The sequence below is a fragment of the Rhodnius prolixus genome, unplaced genomic scaffold (genome assembly GCF_049639745.1).
Source record: "Rhodnius prolixus isolate KJV_2025 unplaced genomic scaffold, Rpr scaffold_10, whole genome shotgun sequence".
NCBI lineage: Eukaryota > Metazoa > Arthropoda > Insecta > Hemiptera > Reduviidae > Rhodnius > Rhodnius prolixus.
In genome coordinates this window covers 5,468,448-5,488,195 of record NW_027411615.1, presented here as the reverse complement: position 1 = coordinate 5,488,195, position 19,748 = coordinate 5,468,448, and the positions used below count along the sequence as shown (strand labels likewise).

At 31.4% G+C, this 19,748-nt stretch overlaps 1 protein-coding gene across 50 annotated transcripts in view; it reads right to left on the bottom strand.

Annotated features, from left to right (window-relative positions):
- The window catches only part of Dscam1 (Down syndrome cell adhesion molecule 1), a 160,864-nt gene that overhangs the window by 43,158 nt on the left and 97,958 nt on the right, over positions 1–19,748 (bottom strand). For 46 of the 50 annotated variants that reach the window (XM_074133750.1, XM_074133785.1, XM_074133782.1 and 43 more), the window contains 5 exons: positions 14,558–14,739; positions 13,767–14,024; positions 13,531–13,675; positions 12,659–12,921; positions 11,993–12,154 (listed from right to left, as the gene is read on the bottom strand). In XM_074133750.1, coding sequence (XP_073989851.1) covers positions 11,993–12,154; positions 12,659–12,921; positions 13,531–13,675; positions 13,767–14,024; positions 14,558–14,739 — 1,010 coding nt within the window. Of the gene's footprint in view, positions 1–3,991; positions 4,277–7,675; positions 7,961–11,992; positions 12,155–12,658; positions 12,922–13,530; positions 13,676–13,766; positions 14,025–14,557; positions 14,740–18,216; positions 18,341–19,748 lie in introns of all 50 variants that reach the window. The other 4 variants (XM_074133787.1, XM_074133776.1, XM_074133761.1 and 1 more) reach the window with 3 other exon arrangements.

The window sequence follows — 19,748 nt, the reverse complement described above, 5'->3', positions numbered from 1 at the left end:
AACCCGTGATCTCCGCGTTGGAATCCAGTATTCGTAAACCACTCAGCTAATCACCTCATTACTGTTAAGAACAAAAAATATCTAAGCTTAGTACATAACAATACAATTAGAAAAATTCTCGAACAAAAGGCTACTTAAACACAAAAATGTAGCAATAATTGGTTGGAACTATGAAGATCATCTTGGAAAGTAGACAAAATAAGAATTCAAATTTAATAAGCAATTCCTGAAATGTAATCTGTGAATATTTGACTATAAAAATAAAAAGAATCAGTAATTAAAAATATGGCATTCGTTTCCAATTTTGTATTTTTATTAATATATCAAATCATATCTATTTAACTGGCTTCAAGTTATTAAAGGGGGGGGGGAAGGACTTATCAATAAGTTCATCAACTTCCGAAGTTAGATAAGTTGATAAAGAACACGACTTAACTAGGAGAAAAAAAAGGAAATTCCTTCAGAACAGTGAGCCACAGATCATAACTATATATCTATTCTCTTCTTCCTTTAATTTAAGAAGGCAGTAAGATTTGAGAGCGAACGCTGATAAACGCTGAAGTTCAGTTAAGATGAGGATAAGAAGTGCATTAACATCCAACTGTGGATGATACTATCCATCAATAATTGTTATTAATTACGAAACAATGTTGCAACTTGTTCGCAACTTCACTGTACCACTTGGCAAAACAAATAGGAATTTTCTAAAACATGGAATGTCTTCACAAAATAAAAATAACTAATACTTAAAAAAAAAAAACCTGTCCGCCAAATCCAATGCGATCAAAAAGACCTATTTTTGGATCCATAAAGTTTGTGAATCAATGTCGGCGTTTGTAAGATAAAATGAGTAAATTTGTAATGTTGGTTAACTAGATTGGCCAAAGAGTTCGCCTAATTCAAACTGCAGACGAATTGTTTAATTTTGATAACTTTGAATTTTTCGGAAATCAATTTACCAATGTTGTTTCGAAAATTATGAATAACTATCTCAATTATTGATTTTACGTTCAAATTATTACCTGTTTGCTAAGCGGCAAACACATTAAGAAATATTTTTTCCACTTTGTGATCCTTAAGAACAATTTCGAACGGTAAATTTAAGACATTTTGTTCAGGATTCGATTAGAAGTGTCCACAACCTGGAAGGCTTAGGAAGTTACACACCGATAATTATACACGCAATCCCTTTGTCATGTCCTCCTGGGTGCGCTTGTTGTACCAATACTCAAAACTTTTTTAAAATTCAAAGGCACAACTCTAAAAACAACTCAACTTAAACAAAATAATTATTTCCTTCATAAACAGCGCTATGACTGAAATTTTATGCATTAGATTTCAGCCTTCACATAACAGCCTTGCACCATTGATAAATTTGCAATGAATCCCTATAATTAACCATTTATTCCGAGTAAACCAAACCAAATTGATTTTTTTTTAATTAAAGGCGAGACAAAAGAATAAAAACTATAAATTTCTAAAAGTTGGTTAGTGAATGGATAAAATTCATAAAACAAAATGTAATTTCCTCTTAATGAAGGTTCAAACAATGGAGTTCTGTCAAAAACAAAATAAATAAGTAATCAGCGCGTAGTATTGAATTGCACAAATTTTTAAAATAGCCAACAACAATAACATCCAATTTAAGGGATCATATTTCTACACAGAAAGTAAAATTAGCATTTTAATACTAAGTAATCAAAGGCAAAATTTACAAAGCAATCCAACAACAAACCAAATAAAAAATTATATTCTCTATTTTCTTCAGGTTGGAAAAAAGAATTATAGTTAAGTCACAAATTAGGTAATTGCTTACCTTGAAAGCTATTCTGTAAACTTGCTTACCATCATGGTAACTAGAGAGCGCTTGTACCTGTAAGACTTGGGCCTCTGGCTTAGCAGTCAGAAGAAGATGATGGTTATAAATAAACGAATCTACTGCAAAAAAATTCAAATACCCCAACTTGCTTCGTGTATAATTGTAGAGCTAGACTAAAAAACTGTCCTAAAAACTAAAGCTATATATGAGTAACAAAATAAATGATTTAAGAAAAAAAACTGATCAATAAATTAATGGTTATTAACAATACAAAATCAAGTTATATGCAAGCATTGGGTTTTTGGAAAGGGTGATTTGTGACTTTTACTTAATTTTTTTTAAAATAAAGCTATCCCCAACATTTTTTATATGTATTAGAGCATTTTAAAAATTAGGTACTTGAATTTAAACTAACAACCTTCAACATAATAAAATACTTGGCAATGAAAATAAATAAATGGACAAAAAAATACCCAAATTAAAATAAGCAAATATTTACTACATTATAAAAATTTCGACAATTTAGGCGTAAGAACTAACATCATCAGGTCTTTATTAAAGGTGCTTAATGATGTGATAATATTCATGACAATTTTAGTATGTTACAACTAAATTGCCAAGCAGTTTGTTTAAACCATATCTTTTAAAGGAATTTCATTTACCATTCATATAACAAATATAATGTTATTAAATTCACTTTATTGTTGTTTTAAGTTTAAGATTTTAACACGTGGATAGATTCGCAACGATGAATAAACAAAGATTTCCTTCTTAGCAGTCACAGCATCTTTAAGAGGTAGATGTATCAATTTTGTAATGAGGCAAAACACATTATTACAGATAAAATCTTTGATATTATAAAGTGTACGGAAATCTAGAGAAGAAACACAAAAATTAAAAAAGAAAATAGCGGCGCTAATACCCGAGCCGCCTGCGCTTTAAAGGAAGTATAATTTAAACTTAGAAAACCCTCTGCATTAAATTATATAACGTTTATGAGAACTCAGCGGCCTAAGTCTTCGGTACAAGCTTTTTTTGTGGGGGGAGGGGGAGATTTTACATCGAGGTCAAGGCGACACCAATGGCTCGACATTGGTTAAACAATATACTGGAAGACACAAGTTTCGTCTTGGTTAAACAATATACTGGATAAAACAAATAAACCTCTTTTATTTTCATTATTAATAGTATCATGTTATTATAACTACTTAGGTTTCATAATGACAGGTAAACGAAGTCTTTGTCTATTGGTTGTCACAACAAAATAAAAACAAAAAAACCTGAAATTTACCTCGTGAACACAACATACATTGGGGAATCACAAGAAAACAATTTACGACCCAGTCGACTGGATTTTTGCATCTCAACAACAAAATAAGTTATAGAGAAATATAATGTACTTCTACTTCATGCAGGGCTTGTGAAAGCGAATAAATTGCCTATTTACTAAGCTCCAAAAATATTACCATATTTGCAGTTTTTTTTTTCTTTTTTTTTTTTAATAAAATAAAAAGACCTTATCAAATAATTTAGGAGAACGCCAATTTTGGGGGGATGTGTGATGCCAATATAAAAGGTGCATGCTGTTGCTGGAAATAAAATTAAATAAACGAATGCCAACCAGAAACAAATAAATGAGCCGTATAAGAAGTAGACCCTGCAGCATTTTTTGCTGTACATGTATAATTTCCAGTATGTGAAGCCTTCAATGATTCTATTGTTATAAAACTAGTTCTATCGCCCATTCGGGCCGCCGACATCCCCATTTGTAAAGATATTGGTTCACCAAGGAATGTCCAAGTAATTCTTAAAGGTAAATCTCCTTTTGCGACAAAACAATTCAACTGCACAGATTCTCCAGCGTAATTCTTCTCTTCAAAATCAAAGGGTGCGATGAATGGAGGTACTGTTCATAAAATCAATTATTAAGATTAGCCAAAGACAGTAAATTTTGTTTTTTGATTACTCGCACACGTGATTATTATTATTAGTCTAGTGTATAAAAGAATTGTGTATTATTTATGAAAATAGAGGAAGAGTATTGTGAAATATACGGATATTACCTCCCAAATTGAGGAGAAAAGCAGTAATAATTTTATAACCATTTTTAAGTCAACTTAAAAATACATGAAAAACACATGCTAACATAATATTAATATCATTATTTCTAACCGGACACAAATAATTTTGCTGTATATGACGTGGAGCCTGCTAGATTTTCAGCAGTACAGGTGTAGTTACCAGAATGTGCGGCCATCAATGATTCAATCGTTAGCAGACTAGTTCTTTCCCCCATTTTTGCCGTTGACATACCCATATGCGAAGACAATTCCTCACCATGAAAATTCCAACTTATTTTTAATGGTAAATCTCCTTTGGCCACGAAGCAGTTCAGTTGTACTGATTCTCCAGCAAAGTTCTTTTCATCGAAAGCAAATGGTGCGATGAATGGCCGTACTAAGTAATATAGTTTTAAGTTAGTAATAGTACGAATTTGGTACATCATTTTGTATTGTTATTAATTAAATAGAGTTTGGTTGATAAGACGAAATATAATTTGCTCTCTTTAATGGCAGAAAAGGCGCTAATGGAAGCAGGAGGTGTTACAAGATGAAAGTGAAAGGTTAACACTCAGGGAAGAAAAGTACTCTCTCATTAATTTAAAATATTTACAATGAACTAGTAAAATATGAAATATGAAACCTCGGAGAAAAATGAGAAAGTGTTTTATGAAATATGAGATTATGGATATCCTCTTCTTGCTTAGGAAAAATGGTTAAACGCTGCATGACTCAAAAACGTCAACTAGACTCTCTGCCATTACTATTGCCTCATTGACTGACAGCTCTACTAGAGTAGGGGGAATTAGTGTCCTCATTAACTTTAGGAGTGATGCTACAGAAAGAAAAAAGAGAGAGTAATAGTAAACTTTTTCGCTTGAACCTCAACTTTCTTGTATTTTCATTGCCTCCATAAACATCTTCTTTCGTCTTAGTAATCAGTGGTCGTTGTAATTAAAACGGTCAAAGGTGATACAAGAAACAAAATCTTAACAAATCTCTTGACAACTAATTTGAAACCAAGTCTCTGAAAACCAAATGAGTCTCTGAATACCTAATATCGTGGATTTATTGGGATTATAGGTTTTAATAGACAGGAACAATCTGGTATTGCTCTACAATGTTGAGTTGCTGAAATAAGTTGGAACTTTTCTAACAATAAAATAAATAGAAAAAGGCAGGGCACAAAATACAAAATAATAAAGCAATATTACAAACAAAAATAAATTAAAATACTACTGCTTAAAGAAGTTACAACATGTAGATGTAGAATCGATAAGGAGAAGAGAGAGACCTCGCTTTTTCGAGAAATTATAATTAGGAACTGTAAAAGTAATTATTATGCTTGTAGAGATGATGTGGACGATTTGATTGTTAGAAGGAAAACTGAACTCCTAATAATTCTCTATTATAATGAAAGCAGATATTTTATAACGGATAAATTTAAAAAAAGTAAAATAACTTATTTAATTTTTTTTCGAAAATTAGTATTTAGGAAGAAATTTCATGGAATAAAAACCTCCCAAGTTTTAAATAAAATATAAATATGTTAATACAAACAAACATGCTAGCTCTCTAAATGCTCCTTCTAACCAGAAACCAATAAATTAGCCGTAAATGATGCGGAGCCAGCGCTATTTTCAGCGGTACATGTATAATTTCCAGAATGTGCTGCCATCAACGATTCAATAGTAAGGAGACTCGTTCTATCACCAATTCTTGTTGTTGACATTCCCATATGCGAAGATAATTCCTCGCCATGGAAATTCCAATAGATTTTTAATGGTAGTTCCCCTTTTGCGACAAAACAGTTCAATTGTACCGTCTCTCCGGCATAATTGTTTTCCTCAAACGCAAATGGTATGATGAATGGAAGTACTGTTTAAAAATATTTAAATGAATAAATGAAAAAGTATTTTTTAAAAATAGTAACAAAATGATTTTTCATCTAGAAATAATTACAATTATTTATTGGTATCAAATTATTGGTATTATTGGTATGACAAATGGTATCAAATTTTGTAAAATCGTAGTGATTCAAAATCGAAGGAAGTTTAAGTCAATAATAATGATGCCTAGATTTGGGGCAAAACAAAACTAAATTTAAACAGATCCTGTCCTACCTCAACAAAATATTCTAGTGATCAATACAATTTAAAAAAAGCTAATAATTAATTAGGAGATAGTTGGTATAAAATCGAAGGGAAGATGGAGATATCTTTTTAAATGTTAAAATGATGTTATTATGATGAAATATTAAATTTTTATCTTATGGGTAATTTTGTTAGATACAATCTCATATTTCTGAAGGATAATTGAGGATAACTAAATGCAAAATTGATTAATCTTAAATAATTAAAAAGTCTGAAATGAATGAAATGATTTTTTTAAATAATAAACAGCTATGCCTCTAATAAAAAATAAATAAATAATTTAAAAACAGGAAACTTGATGAAAAGGATGTATGAAATGACTGAAGATATGAAAAAATGTACAAATGAAGCATGAAGGATGAAACTATAAACTAAATCAAATGTGAAACAACAGAAAATTGAAATATGGTAAATAAAATCATGCTTGTGTTTTTACATACTATAACGATATTTATTCTAACCGGAAACAAACAAATCTGCCGAATATTCCACAATTCCTGCAGCATTTTCAACTTTACAAGTATAATCTCCAGTATGATCGGCCATTAATGATTCTATAATAAGAAGACTAGTACGAGAACCTATTCTTGTGGTAGACATTCCCATGTTTGAAGGTAACTCCTTTCCGAGAAAATTCCATGTCACTTTTAAAGGTAAATCTCCTTTAGGAATGAAGCAAGTTAGTTGTACTGTCTCACCAGCGAAATTCTTCTCATCGAATGCAAATGGTGATATAAGTGGAGGTACTGTTATATTGAAAAGATCCAATTAAATGTTAAAGGACAATATTATGAAATTAGTTAAATTTGGGGAGATCAGGAGGAAAAAAACTGCAAAGGATTCTACCATTCAGTGAATTAAAAACAAAATGAAATAAATAAATAAAAAAAAAGCTCTACTAATTTTTGCACCCAGTTTCTTTCTTATTCTTTCCACAAATATTTATTCTTCATAGCAATACCGTTAATGTGTATAGCTGTTGTGTAACTAGTAGAGCCAGCTCTATTTGATGCTGTACAGGTGTAGTTTCCTGAGTGAGCAGCCATTGCTGAAGTAATTGTCAATACGCTAGACCTATCTCCTAGTTTGGTTGTTTCAATGCCTAAATGCGAAGATAAATCTTCCCCATGAAAACTCCAAGTAATTTGTAAAGGTTTATCTCCTTTAGAAACGTGGCAGTTCAGTTGTACACTATCGCCATTGTTTACTTCATCATCCAAGTAAAATGGATTGATGTGTGGCAAAACTAATAAAATTAAGTTAATTATAAATTGATTAGGTTAATGTTAATAAATAGTTAAAATGAAAGAAACCAAAAATATTAATGACAAGAAAATTAGAAGTACTATTTATTGCTCTTTTTATTTTTCTGGATTAGATGTTACTACATAAAGTGCGTATTTTATTACTATTACGTTTATTATTTATTTCAACTTCCCATTAATATTAAAAATTATTTTTAGTATCCGATTTCACGAAATTAAATCACCTGGGAAAAAATGGGTAACATTTATGGGATATGTGCGAGATGTTAATAACAGAGCTACCAAAAAAAAAAAAAAAGAAAAAATTATTTATATAAGTAAAAATATCTAATTTCCAGTTTAATTAATATAAAAAAAAACCATTTAACGAAAAAATACCGTGAACTAGTACTGGCGTAGTATAACTACTTGTGCCGGCTTTATTACTTGCCGTACAAGTGTAATTCCCCGTATGAGCTGCCATTGCAGATGTAATCGTCAGTATGCTAGAACGTTCACCAAGTTTCGTTGTTGTTATTCCCATATGCGAAGATAAATCCTCCCCATGGAAACTCCAAGTTATAGTTAATGGCCTGTCACCTTTTGATACGTGACAAGTTAACTGTGCACTTTCACCATAGCTGATTTCTTCTTCCAATGAAAATGGAATTATGTGGGGAAGAACTATGTAATGTAAAACAAATAATTAAAAAAAACCTTCATTTGGGAAAGCGAATTTTTTTTTTTTAGGAATTCTTTATTTTTATTTTATTGATTTAAAGAATTTTGTGCCAAATTGTAACTCCCAGGTGTAAAGTTACGAACTTCAAACTTTCACAATTACTTAGATTAATGTAAGCAGCAAAGAGTTTCAAAAAATACGACAGTTAAGGAAGAAGTAATTATTGCATTGCGACCTAATATAACAATGGGGCATGTTTCGAATGAGGTGACTCGATTTACTCTAGCAAGTATGCTAAGCTGACAGAATGTAACGATGCAGCTCCCCTCAATAGTTTGATGATTGCAGGGATCCTCTTAAGAACGACCCATGTTTTAAGTAGTTTTCCAACCCATCTCAACAAAAGATAAAAGGGGAAACTCGCCCATCTTCACGTTGATTTCTTCCCCCACAAAGTGGAACTTCCACAGAAGATGCACACGAACAATTCTTCTTTTTTCGTGGGTTAAATGCGGGTAACGATATCTCTGCCAATTCTTGGCAAAGCGGAAGTTCAATTTTTTATTTCTATATAAACTTCTAGGCAGAGACCTCTGAAATTATGAATTAAATTTGGAAATTTTTACCTAAATGAAATAATTACAACTTAAGTTAATGTATACGAACTGGAAAAGTTTCAAGTTTGTAACTTTATTTTTTCTGTGTATGCAATTATTTTGGCAAGTAAATTACATTTTAAAAAATAATCATGATTCAAAAGAAACATCTTAGACCTAAATTCTTAATCCCAATCTCTAATTTCAAAACGCAATCATACCAATTCAGTTTAAGATCTAATGGGAACTAATACTTAACTAAAGGTGGATAAAATTGGATAAATTCTGTTTGGGAGTTTAAAAAGGAAATGTTGGATTATCGTATAAAGGTTATGTAATCAATTATTTTAAAAAAGTAATGTCAATAATTGACTGGGAGTTGCAATTAAAAAATAAAAATAAATAAAAAAACAACCCAAGTTTTAGTAACACTAAATTTTAGACGCTAACTACTTAAAGATTTAGAAAATTGGTCAAACCATTTACAATAAGTGGTGCTACGAAGCTATCCATTCCGGCAATATTCTTCGCTATACAAGTATAATTTCCAACATTGTGCGAAGCAACTGAAGGAATTGTCAATAAACTGACTTGGGGCGCTATTTGGGTAATGGTAACACCCGAATTGGAATCATTCATCCCTGGATATTGCCAAACTATTTTTAAAGGCAGATCTCCAACTACTATGCATTGAATACTGCCAAAACTTCCTGCATCTAGCGGTAGTACTCCAAATCCAAACGGGTTTATCTTGGGCATGACTGATAGAAAAAGAAAGTGATACATACAATTTATGTAATGTTGCCATACTAAATACTATACCAATTTTAAATCAAAATCATCAAAATTGCATTAATATAAACATTTTCAGAAAAATTTATTTTGTGGGTGCCAGGAAATTGTTGCATATATTTAACGTTTTCTAGGAGATTTTGAAGAAGGAAGAAAACGTAACAGTTGAACGAACATTAAATTATGTGCCATCGAAAGATAATTATAATTTTTAAAAATTAAAGAGGTGAACGAATATTTTTTATTGGAGAGGTTTAAAGAAAGGATTGTTAACAATGCAAAAAAAAAAAAACAACAAAAAGAAAAATTGAAAATGTTAATAAAGATATTTATAAAAACTTATATCAAAAAATTAACTTCTAAAAACGTTCACCATTTACAAGGAGTACAGCGGAATGATTGGCAACGCCGGCACTATTTGATGCTGTACAAGTATATTCTCCACGATTTCCCGGTCCTACTGAATCGATGACTAGGATGTTTGCTTTATCACCAAACATAGCCGTCTTCACACCCATTGCATGCGATGATGTACCCTCCCCTTGGAAATGCCATTCAATCCTCAGTGGTATATCCCCTTTCGATACATGGCATGCCAACTGCACACTGTCGCCAGCATTGACAGCACCATCAAATTGGAATGGTGCGATGAACGGTAGCACTAGAAGGGCGAAAATAGGATCGTTCGACATTCCACGAGATGACATTCCAACAGTTGTGACCCATCTAAATTGAGGATTTAATCCAACAAATAACGATAATCATAGACTCAGACCCAAAGGCTTATAACTATTATTTAATAATGCGTAAATAAAAATACTTGTGCTTCATTTACTCTAACAAAATATCAAATATAGTTGTATTTATCAATCTCACACATTTCTAGAATAGAAGCCATTAGGTCAACATAGTTTCTATTTCTTCTTTAGAAGTCAATTAACAAAATAATTATTTCTTTTAACATGGAAAATTACTAGAATTTGTTAATTTATAGCTTTAAATCGCAATAACTGAGAGTAAATAATAATTAAAAAAAAAGTATTCAATAAGAAAATGAAATAAAATATGGGCCTTGAAAATATAAAGGTTTTTTTTTTTTAAAAAAAAATGTACATATATATATATAAAATACGCAAGTGCTAAAGTTATAAATACTTAATAAATAATACAATCTATATACTTACGTTAATTGTATGTGATCAAGATTTGTAACCTTTTATAGAAGATCAGTGCCTAACGATATATGAACTACAGTCTATTTATTAATTTTTTTCCTCATCTGGCAATTAAGTTATTATCAAGCAATTTAATAATTGAATCTTGAAATTTTCGTAGTAAAACTTACATAATAAGTCATAAAATTGATAAATATTCGCAAAGAATGGAATAATTAACGCAAAACATTGTAGCAGCTCTTAATAAATTACTTCTTGGACCAATATATTACCTCCAAGTTCGAAGAATGTTTATAAGTAACAGTAGAATTAGAAAATTCACAATAGCGATTTCTTTTGCAACCAAACATGTTTCTACAGAACTTACAAATTGACTTCAAAGATCAACTTAAGAATAAAACAATATTCTTCTTCACCTTAACAAACCTTCGCAAATTTTTCACCTTCAAATTTAGAATTTAGGAAAAATATATTTAAGTTCTAGTAATTCATTTAAGGCCGTCTGCACACGGGAAAACGGGTAAGCAACACCAAGGGAATACAACATTGTTCTGCTTTCACTTCCTTACAAATGTAGTGGGTAAATAGATGAGGCCACATGCGAGCAATTTAGTAGGCAACTAATTTCCTAATAACGGGACAGACGAAATAAGAAAACAAACTGCAGAATGTTTAAACGATGGAGATTCTTGTTTATGAGTTTCGGGCAAGAAGAAATAGAGATGGAAGAGTTCATTAGTAAAATATTAAAGTTAAATTTAAACCAAAAACTTACTACAGGAAAATATTGATTTTGAATTTTAAATACAATTTTGTAGGTACGTAGAAGATGATCTCGAAGCAACTTCCGACGAATTAGAATAAAACAAAATAAACTCAATAAAAAATACTTTAATACAAACAGAAAGTAACTAACTCCGTGATAACCAACTGGGACACAAAAGAAATGCTTAGGGTAAGTACTTCTATTTCTATTTCCTTCATCCCTAATACTAGAAAAATGCAACTTTCTCAGTTACTTCTGCAATCATGTCATCTCCTTGGGCGAGAACTAATTTCACCATAAAATAAAAAAATGTTAATAAAAATCTAAATCTTTAAAAACAAAGGATTTCTCTCAACCAGACAATTTTTTTTGTACATTGAACTAAGATCAGTACTAAATGAAAGGATAAGCCACTGATGCAAAATTTTACCAACAATGCTGTTTCGAAGGCGGATGCGCTTGTCAGTATTGCTTCTATTGGTCTTATTGTAACGATATTATTTTGCCCATGTGTTCCCCGTGTGCGGAGGGTCTAACTGCTTTAATTTACAATATTCGCTTTGAGTTACACTTTAAATTAACAAAACAATCGATCGATTTTGTTTTCAATGAACCTTAATCGATACAAATCAAATATTATCTAAAAATGTTGCAGATTGAAATTCAATAAATTTTAAATGTAATCTAAAATAACAATAAACTTACCCATAACTTGAACTTCTAATGTTCCTCTTGAGCTATATCCTTGTCCATTTTTCGCAACGCATGTGTATGTAGCCTGATCCGATAGTCTTTCCACATTTTCAATGATAAGCGTACCATTTGGGAAGACTTTCTGTTTTCGGTTAATTGGAAGAACTCGGCCGTCTGTAATATAATATAGTTACCAAGCGAGTAAAAATCAACATAATATAAGCAGTCGAGAACCATCTTTTTAAGAATACTCGTTATATTTAATTTTATTCGCCGTAGCAAGCATGTTTGAATTATTTCTGACAATTTTTGATGTTCATCTATTATCAGAGATAGATTAATCAGTTGGCTGACTCTGTGTCTGACAAAAACTTAGTGGAAATCAAACCCTCTAAACTAAATTGGATGAATAACCTTATGTTAATGGATGGAATTCCGGTCAGAAATAGTAAAAACATCCGTGCTACGGCGGATACAATCAATAAATAATAAAAAATCATATTTCTTCTGTAGCTGAATGTGTTATAACATAAAAAAAACTTGATTCAAGTTATTTTTTCGGCAATTTGCTTTTCAATTTCCAACAGAATATTTTTAGGCATTCCGATTGTTCATATAACTGTAATAGAAAAAAATTATTTCTTAAAAAGAAGGTAACGTGGGATGGAAAATACAGACCTCTTTCCCAGACGATTGAATCGATAGGATATCCAGCTACTGGGCAAGTAACTATAAGTGTTTCTCCAGCGACGATAGCTTTCTTCTCCATGGCTCGCACAAATGGAAGTCCGTATACATTAACACGTTGCGCATGTTCAAATACTCCAACTTTTGAAGAGGCCACACATTTGTACAGTCCACCATCGTTCGTATGAGCCGACGTGATGTTAAGGAATGAAACAACTTCGCCATTGACAGCAACGTATTGTCCAACTTGTAACCTAAAAGTAGATAAATATAAATTAATGAATTTTTGATCCCAGTTTAGTCCCCCTCATCCATCCCCTCATAAAAATCCTCAAAAATAAATACGTCAAGAGCCCTCCATCTAAAGTAGATTTATATATCTGCTAACAACATCAAAAAAATATATAAGCTCCAAATTCCCTCGGTAATTTCTTCCTTAAACTCATCCTACATTTGCATCCTACTCAAAAAGAAAAGATACATCTTGTGTTATTGATGTTTAAAAACTTTTATATCTGAGATCACCCTTCTGCGTTTCTCTAATTCTCTTAGTATTCAATGTTTCGCTTCGTGATGGCAATCGTGGGCTCGTTAGATCTCATCTGAGTCAACTCGTCCACCCTAACGTTGTCTCTATGGCGGCCTGTCCAGGTGGGGACCTGGGGAGGCGAGATTTCCATGATTTGAACGGAAATCGCGAATATTTACTATTTTTTTTTTAAAAAAAAACTTGAATTTTCACTTAAAAAGTAAGGGAAATTGGTTTCTCCAACATGAACGACTTACTAATTCAAAGTTTCTAAAGGCTTTTTATATCACCAGCAATTATTTTTTTAAAATAATCAATATAATTTCGTAATTACCTGTCAGTATTGATTAATTTCTTTTCATCCAAATACCACGTAATTTCGGGTGTAGGATTTCCTTTGCCAATACATTTCAAGTAGACAGAAGGGCCAGGTTGAAGAGTTTGACTGTCAAAGCCTTTTGTGATTACAGGTGGCTCAACTAAAGTATTGTTTTGTTGTGGAAAACAAAAATTAATTGAAGTATACAGACATTTATCATAATGAAACACATTATATGAAAACATACTTACATCGACTTCCCAACTTAAGTTCTGCACTAGCCTGAGCACTCTCTTGTTCATTTCTCACAAAACATTGGTACATTCCTTTGTCTTCTTTACGTACTGACTCAATTTTCAAAATGGCACCATTTTGTCCCGGTAATGCTTTTCCATCCTTCAACCAGGAAACTGTTTTCACAGGATTTCCTTCGTAATTGCATGTAAGAAGTGCTGGTCTTCCGAAGTCCACAGTCTGTACGGTAGGTTCAACGCCGGCAACAAGAGGAGCTAAAGAAATACAAGTTGTTTAAAAATTAATTAAATGAACTTAAAATAATTAGGCTTAACATTTTTAAAACTTAAGTAAGAGAAGTGAAATTCTCTATGAAGGAAAATCTGATCTCTCTCTTCCATGGACAGCTTTTCTTAGATGCAGGCCAACAGAGACGGAATGAGAGCCTGTCTCTTGGCCAGGATTAAGGAATTCCTCCATCTCACGACTCTTCATATTGCTGTGAGATGGAAGCATATGGCGCTAAGGAACAAGATATCCCAAACTGTGCTCCCGTCTTTTCTGAGCACTTCCCTAACCCAATTCAAGGCGCCATGCGATCTGTGCCGAAAGATACATGGCCTAGGGGTGATCAGGCACCCCAGAGAGTAATCAGTCTTTCCTAGCTAACGTGGGCTTGGGAGGGCTAGACTTTCTTTAATCTGTTTATATAGCTCTTCATTGTTTAAAATTTAAGAAAGATACAACATTGCAAGAAAATACCTGCACTTGAGTAAAATGTAAAAATGGAAATTTCATTATTACTCACCAGTAACGGTCAAAACAGTTTCTACACTTTCACCTCCAACAGAATTATTAACGACGCATAAATATTTGCCTGAATCCTCTACTTTAGCTTCTCTAATAATCAAAGTACCAGAAACTTGTTTCACTCGATCGCTCATCAATACTGGTTGCTTCTTAGATGTTCCTTCCACAAATTTATACCATCTGAAAAAAAAATTAACTTGTAATAGCCTGCACTAAATGATATAAACAATTGTTTTTTTTCTTTTTCCTTTAACTTTCCGAAATAAAATTAAAAATATTTCGAATTATACGGCATAGATGGGTTAATTAGACTAGACAGCATTATGATATATAATAATGCAGATGACAGTATTTGAAAATTACATTCCACGAACTGGGCGAGATAATTAGGTAAACACTATATTAACCTGTTTATTACTAAGAGATTGAGATATTCACTTCACAATCAACCATAAATGAACAAGGTTTTCACTGACTGCTCCAGTTATAATTTCTTTAAAAGGTCTTTCCCTCATTTTGAAGAAAGCAAGATTGGAAATTAATAAAATATTTCGATAAAAAAAAGTTTAAAAAAAAATCAGGAGACCTAATTTTAGAAGAATAAATCATTTTTTTTTCGTGAATCCTCTCTTACTAACTGTCCTTAAATGTGAAATTTCTTGGAAAAATAACAGTTTTCTCTTAAATTTTGAGGCAGTGAATCTAAAATTTAAATTATTGCTCCTAAATTAAATAACTCTAAATGGTGGAAAACATTTTTTGAAACAAAAGAAAATATGATGAACATGTAAATGAAATGAATACAGACAGGACTAATAACCATTTGAGCTTACTTGATCAGATTTAATGGTTAGTTCTATTTCTCCTCACAGTTTGTAAAACATTTTTTCATTAAAAATTATGCTAATTTGATCAAATTTGCCCTGGCAAAACCTTGACTGTTAAAAACCTCAAAAAATTCAAATTACCAATCAACTAATCAACTAAATGTTTAAGCGAGATTATTTCTCTATTTTGATAATTCATTAATGTAATTTAATTGGTCACAAGATATTAATTTATTCATTTTTAGAAATGAGGTATTAGATATTATAAAAGTTTTATCTCATTTTTTTGCCTTTTAAAGTTTTTAGGCAATTCCGCCTTTTTTTATTATTCTTAAAGATGTAAACCTCTCAAGAAGGGTCAAGTCAAGCTATCTTGCAGCATTAAACAAAATATCTTATATAATTAATTTAATATACATATTTAGTTTTAAAGTTAAGGGGTCCTTTCAAAAATGATTCACGGATTTTGCCATGGTCTTGTAAATTTACAAAAATTTAATTTTGTAACTTCCTTGCGCGAACTGGCTAGTTTTCCTGGTGGAAAACCCCTCTAGTAAGTGTTCACTGGATTTTTGGGGAACAAAACATTAATTGCACAAAATTAATAAGACTATTGCCCTAAATACCTTAAAGAAACGGCTGGTAAATTATTATAACGTTTGATTAGTTGAAGAATTTTATTAGATCTTAGGAAATCCTTAAGTTGAAAATGTTTTCTAATCTAATAAATAAAGGTAGTTAGAAACTACAACTTTCCGAGTATAACCAAATATGATTTTAAAGATTATAATTATTATATTTATAAATATAAAAATTATATAACATCCGTAGCAAACTGTAGCAAATGCTGCAAACCTTCACAATTACAAACATAAAGCACATCCAATAAAATCAAAACAGTACATACTGTCATCAATGACTGCGATTGTGAAAAAAACAATAGTTTTTTTTTAATACAAAAAGAGATAAAATTAATTTGTGGTGTAAAACAATTATTAAAATTAAGGGAAAAACAAATTATTATCTTTTATATTGATTAATATGTTGTATAGAAAATTTGGCGCACGTCATAGTAAAATCTGTATTTCTTTCTTTTTTGTTTTTTAAGTCCAATAAAAAGTTAATTATTTTAATCGTTTATACTAACTTCTAATTATTATTTTTATTTCATTAGATAACATACTCACTCAGATGATCTTTACAGTTACCAATGGAGATTACATAGTTTTAAATTTCACAATATTAAATTTTAAAATAAAAATAAACTTACCTCACCAGAGCAACAAAACATGAAAGAGCCTGAATGTTATATAAACTAATAATCTAGGATTTACCTCAAAAAGAAGCAAGGAAGCAAAACTTCAATTACTACTTCGCAAACTTGTTGGCAGAAATAGGTAGCATTTGTCTATGCTATTCTCAGTTAGGAATTATTGAAATATTAGCAATGGCACAATTCTGAACCAATACGCTATAATACAAATATTTTTATGATAATATCGCGACACAGAAAATTCTTGAATAACTAGGGGGGTTAAAAATTCTTTTAGAACCTGAGATGAAGTTCTGTTCCACTGTTCCAGAGTGGCTTTCGGTCTGTAACTGAATTACTTTCTGCTAAACGCAATACCAAGGGAACTTAATTCTGTTCGACTCATACTTTGATAAAAAAAAAAAAACAGATCACACCTGAAGCTAGGAAAAGGGAACGCTTGTCCTTCGCATAAAATACTGCAGGTTCCACCAGACAACCATTCGAATGAATTTGATTTAGCTGATTTTGGAACCTTAGGTGCAATTCGCCCAACTGTTTCTGTATAGAATTTAAAAGATAATACGCACAATATTAAATTTAAATAAATTAGAAGACACTTTCCACACTAATTTTGAAATTATTATTTCTTTTCTTGCAACAAATTTACCTTGTTGTAGGAATCGGGTACCCCTGGGCTTGACAAAGTAGATCTAAACTGTTCCCCGAATTTCTTATGTATGAGGAAATTTTTGTATCAGAAGAAAATATCGGCAGTTTTACTCCCATTGGTTCTAAACAGAAATAAAAAAGGAGTCCTATCATATAATGGATTTCTTGTAGCTTTATCTTTTTCTTTATTTATCTTTTTTAATCAATATAAGACGAAAAGAAAAACATATTTAAATTCATAAATACTTATCACTTTTCGCGATGATGAAATACATCGATTGATTCGAATTATTAGGTTTTCTATCTTCTCATCGAACTGATTGTTATGAAAAATCAATCATAAATAAAATATAATGATATAAGAACGGGTACGTCAAATGAAAAGGTATTACATTGAAAATCTACCTATACAAATTAATACTAATATTTTTCACTGAAATGAAATCAGAGTTTTGAAATTTTATCAAAATACATACCTGAACACTGGTAGAGGAAATGCTTGTGACTGGCACTGAAGAGCAAAACTTTGCGATTTAGATCTTATATATGTACTGCTGGTAGCATCATGAGCAAAGGTTGGAGCTTTGGCGCCTATTGGTTCTGATTAAATACATAGAAACTAATATATCTATTAGGCGACGAAAGATTTTGAACCAATTTACTAACCTGAACCAGGGAAGTGGAAACCCCTGCGCCTGACATAACAAACTAAAGGAGGCTCCAACATTTCGTGAGAATGAATTTATTTTATCATCACTTGAAAATATAGGTGATTTAGCTCCTACTGGCTCTATTTATTGTACAAAAATCCGTTATTATTGCATAATATTAATTTAAACAACAGATGTACATTAGTTCCTAATGAGAATTTGTTGCAGACTTTCTTTGTAAAATGAGACAACTGACCTGATTATTGGAATAGGGAATCCCTGCGCTTGGCATAACAAAACTATATCCTGTTCAGTTTTACGATATATAGTTCTGCTCTTGTCGTCAGAAGAAAATGAAGGAAGCTTTGCACCAACTGGATCTGGGTATATTACATGGATATTATATATAAAATGAGAATTAATAAAGGTTAAAGAGAAACATACCTAAACGTTGGAAGAGGCGATCCCTGGCCTTGACATAAAAGGGCAAAACTGTCGAATGTGCTTTTAAAAATAAAACTTCCTTTAATACCAACAGAAGGTGATTTACTTCCGACCGGCTCTGACATTCAAATACATACTGTTATGAAATTATTTTAAAATATTTAAAATAATTCTTTCCCAGACAGGTCAGAATTAAGAATACCTTTCCCAACTTAGAAATTAAGTTTTCTAATAAAAAAAAAACAAAAACAGTGGGCTGTTTAATTAACTGCTTGTACGTATTCTTTCTCATCAATAAATTCTTCAAAAAACAAATTACCTGAATGTTGGGAGAGGATACGCTTGAGCGTAGCAGAATATAGAAAAGTCATGATTTGCAGAACGGTATAATGTCCTAGTTTTGTCATCGATAGGAACATCTGGCGCTTTGACTCCTAATGGCTCTGCATAATAGTGCATATGGTTCTAAGTTAATGTAAAGGTAATAAAGAACGCAAAAGAGAAGCGATAACGTTACATACAAACTGATTAAGAATTACGATGTTTTTTTGAAATCACATTAATTTTTTTTCATAATTGTATTGACGAAGAAGGTATAATATATATATTTTTAAACAAACTAATGCTTATGATCTTCCAGAAATTTTTTAAGCCAAAAAGGGAAAACGATAAGCACAGAATCGAAAAAGAAGTAATTGCTGGAGTTGTATTAGGAACAGAATTTTTTAGATGGTAAAAAAGAAACAATTAAATGGATACAATCAGAAAAAAATGGATTACTCTAGAATTGCAAAGAAATTATGGAGTAGTCATTCTATAGCAGACTGGAGAACAAGAAGTCCAGACTCAAGAGGATGGATGAATGGTGAAGTGACTGGCTTAGTACGCACCTGAATAACAAGATAAAGATGGATCGCGGAATCAAGAGAGGAATAGCAAAGGTTCTGGAACCAATAATATTGTTAAAGATACATTTTTTAGGGATCAATTAAATCATCTATAATTTTTTTTATTAAAATTCTTACTAGTAGAAAAAGTTAGATAATATACACAAGTTATAAAACTTATTGTGATTTCAACATCTTCATTGGAGTAAAGAAAAAAATTTCAATTTTAATCTGATCAAATTACAAAATGAACCATTTACCTGAATAACGGGATAGGATACGCTTGGGTGTAGCAGAACATTGCGTAATCTTTTCCGGCGTCACGAAAAATAGTTTGTACTTTACTATCTACTGGGACATCAGGGGCTTTAGCCCCTATGGGATCTAGAAGTTGTAGAAACTTATTTTAAAAGTTACATTAATCATAACAAAGCGTAGAATTTGGGGTGACACTCTT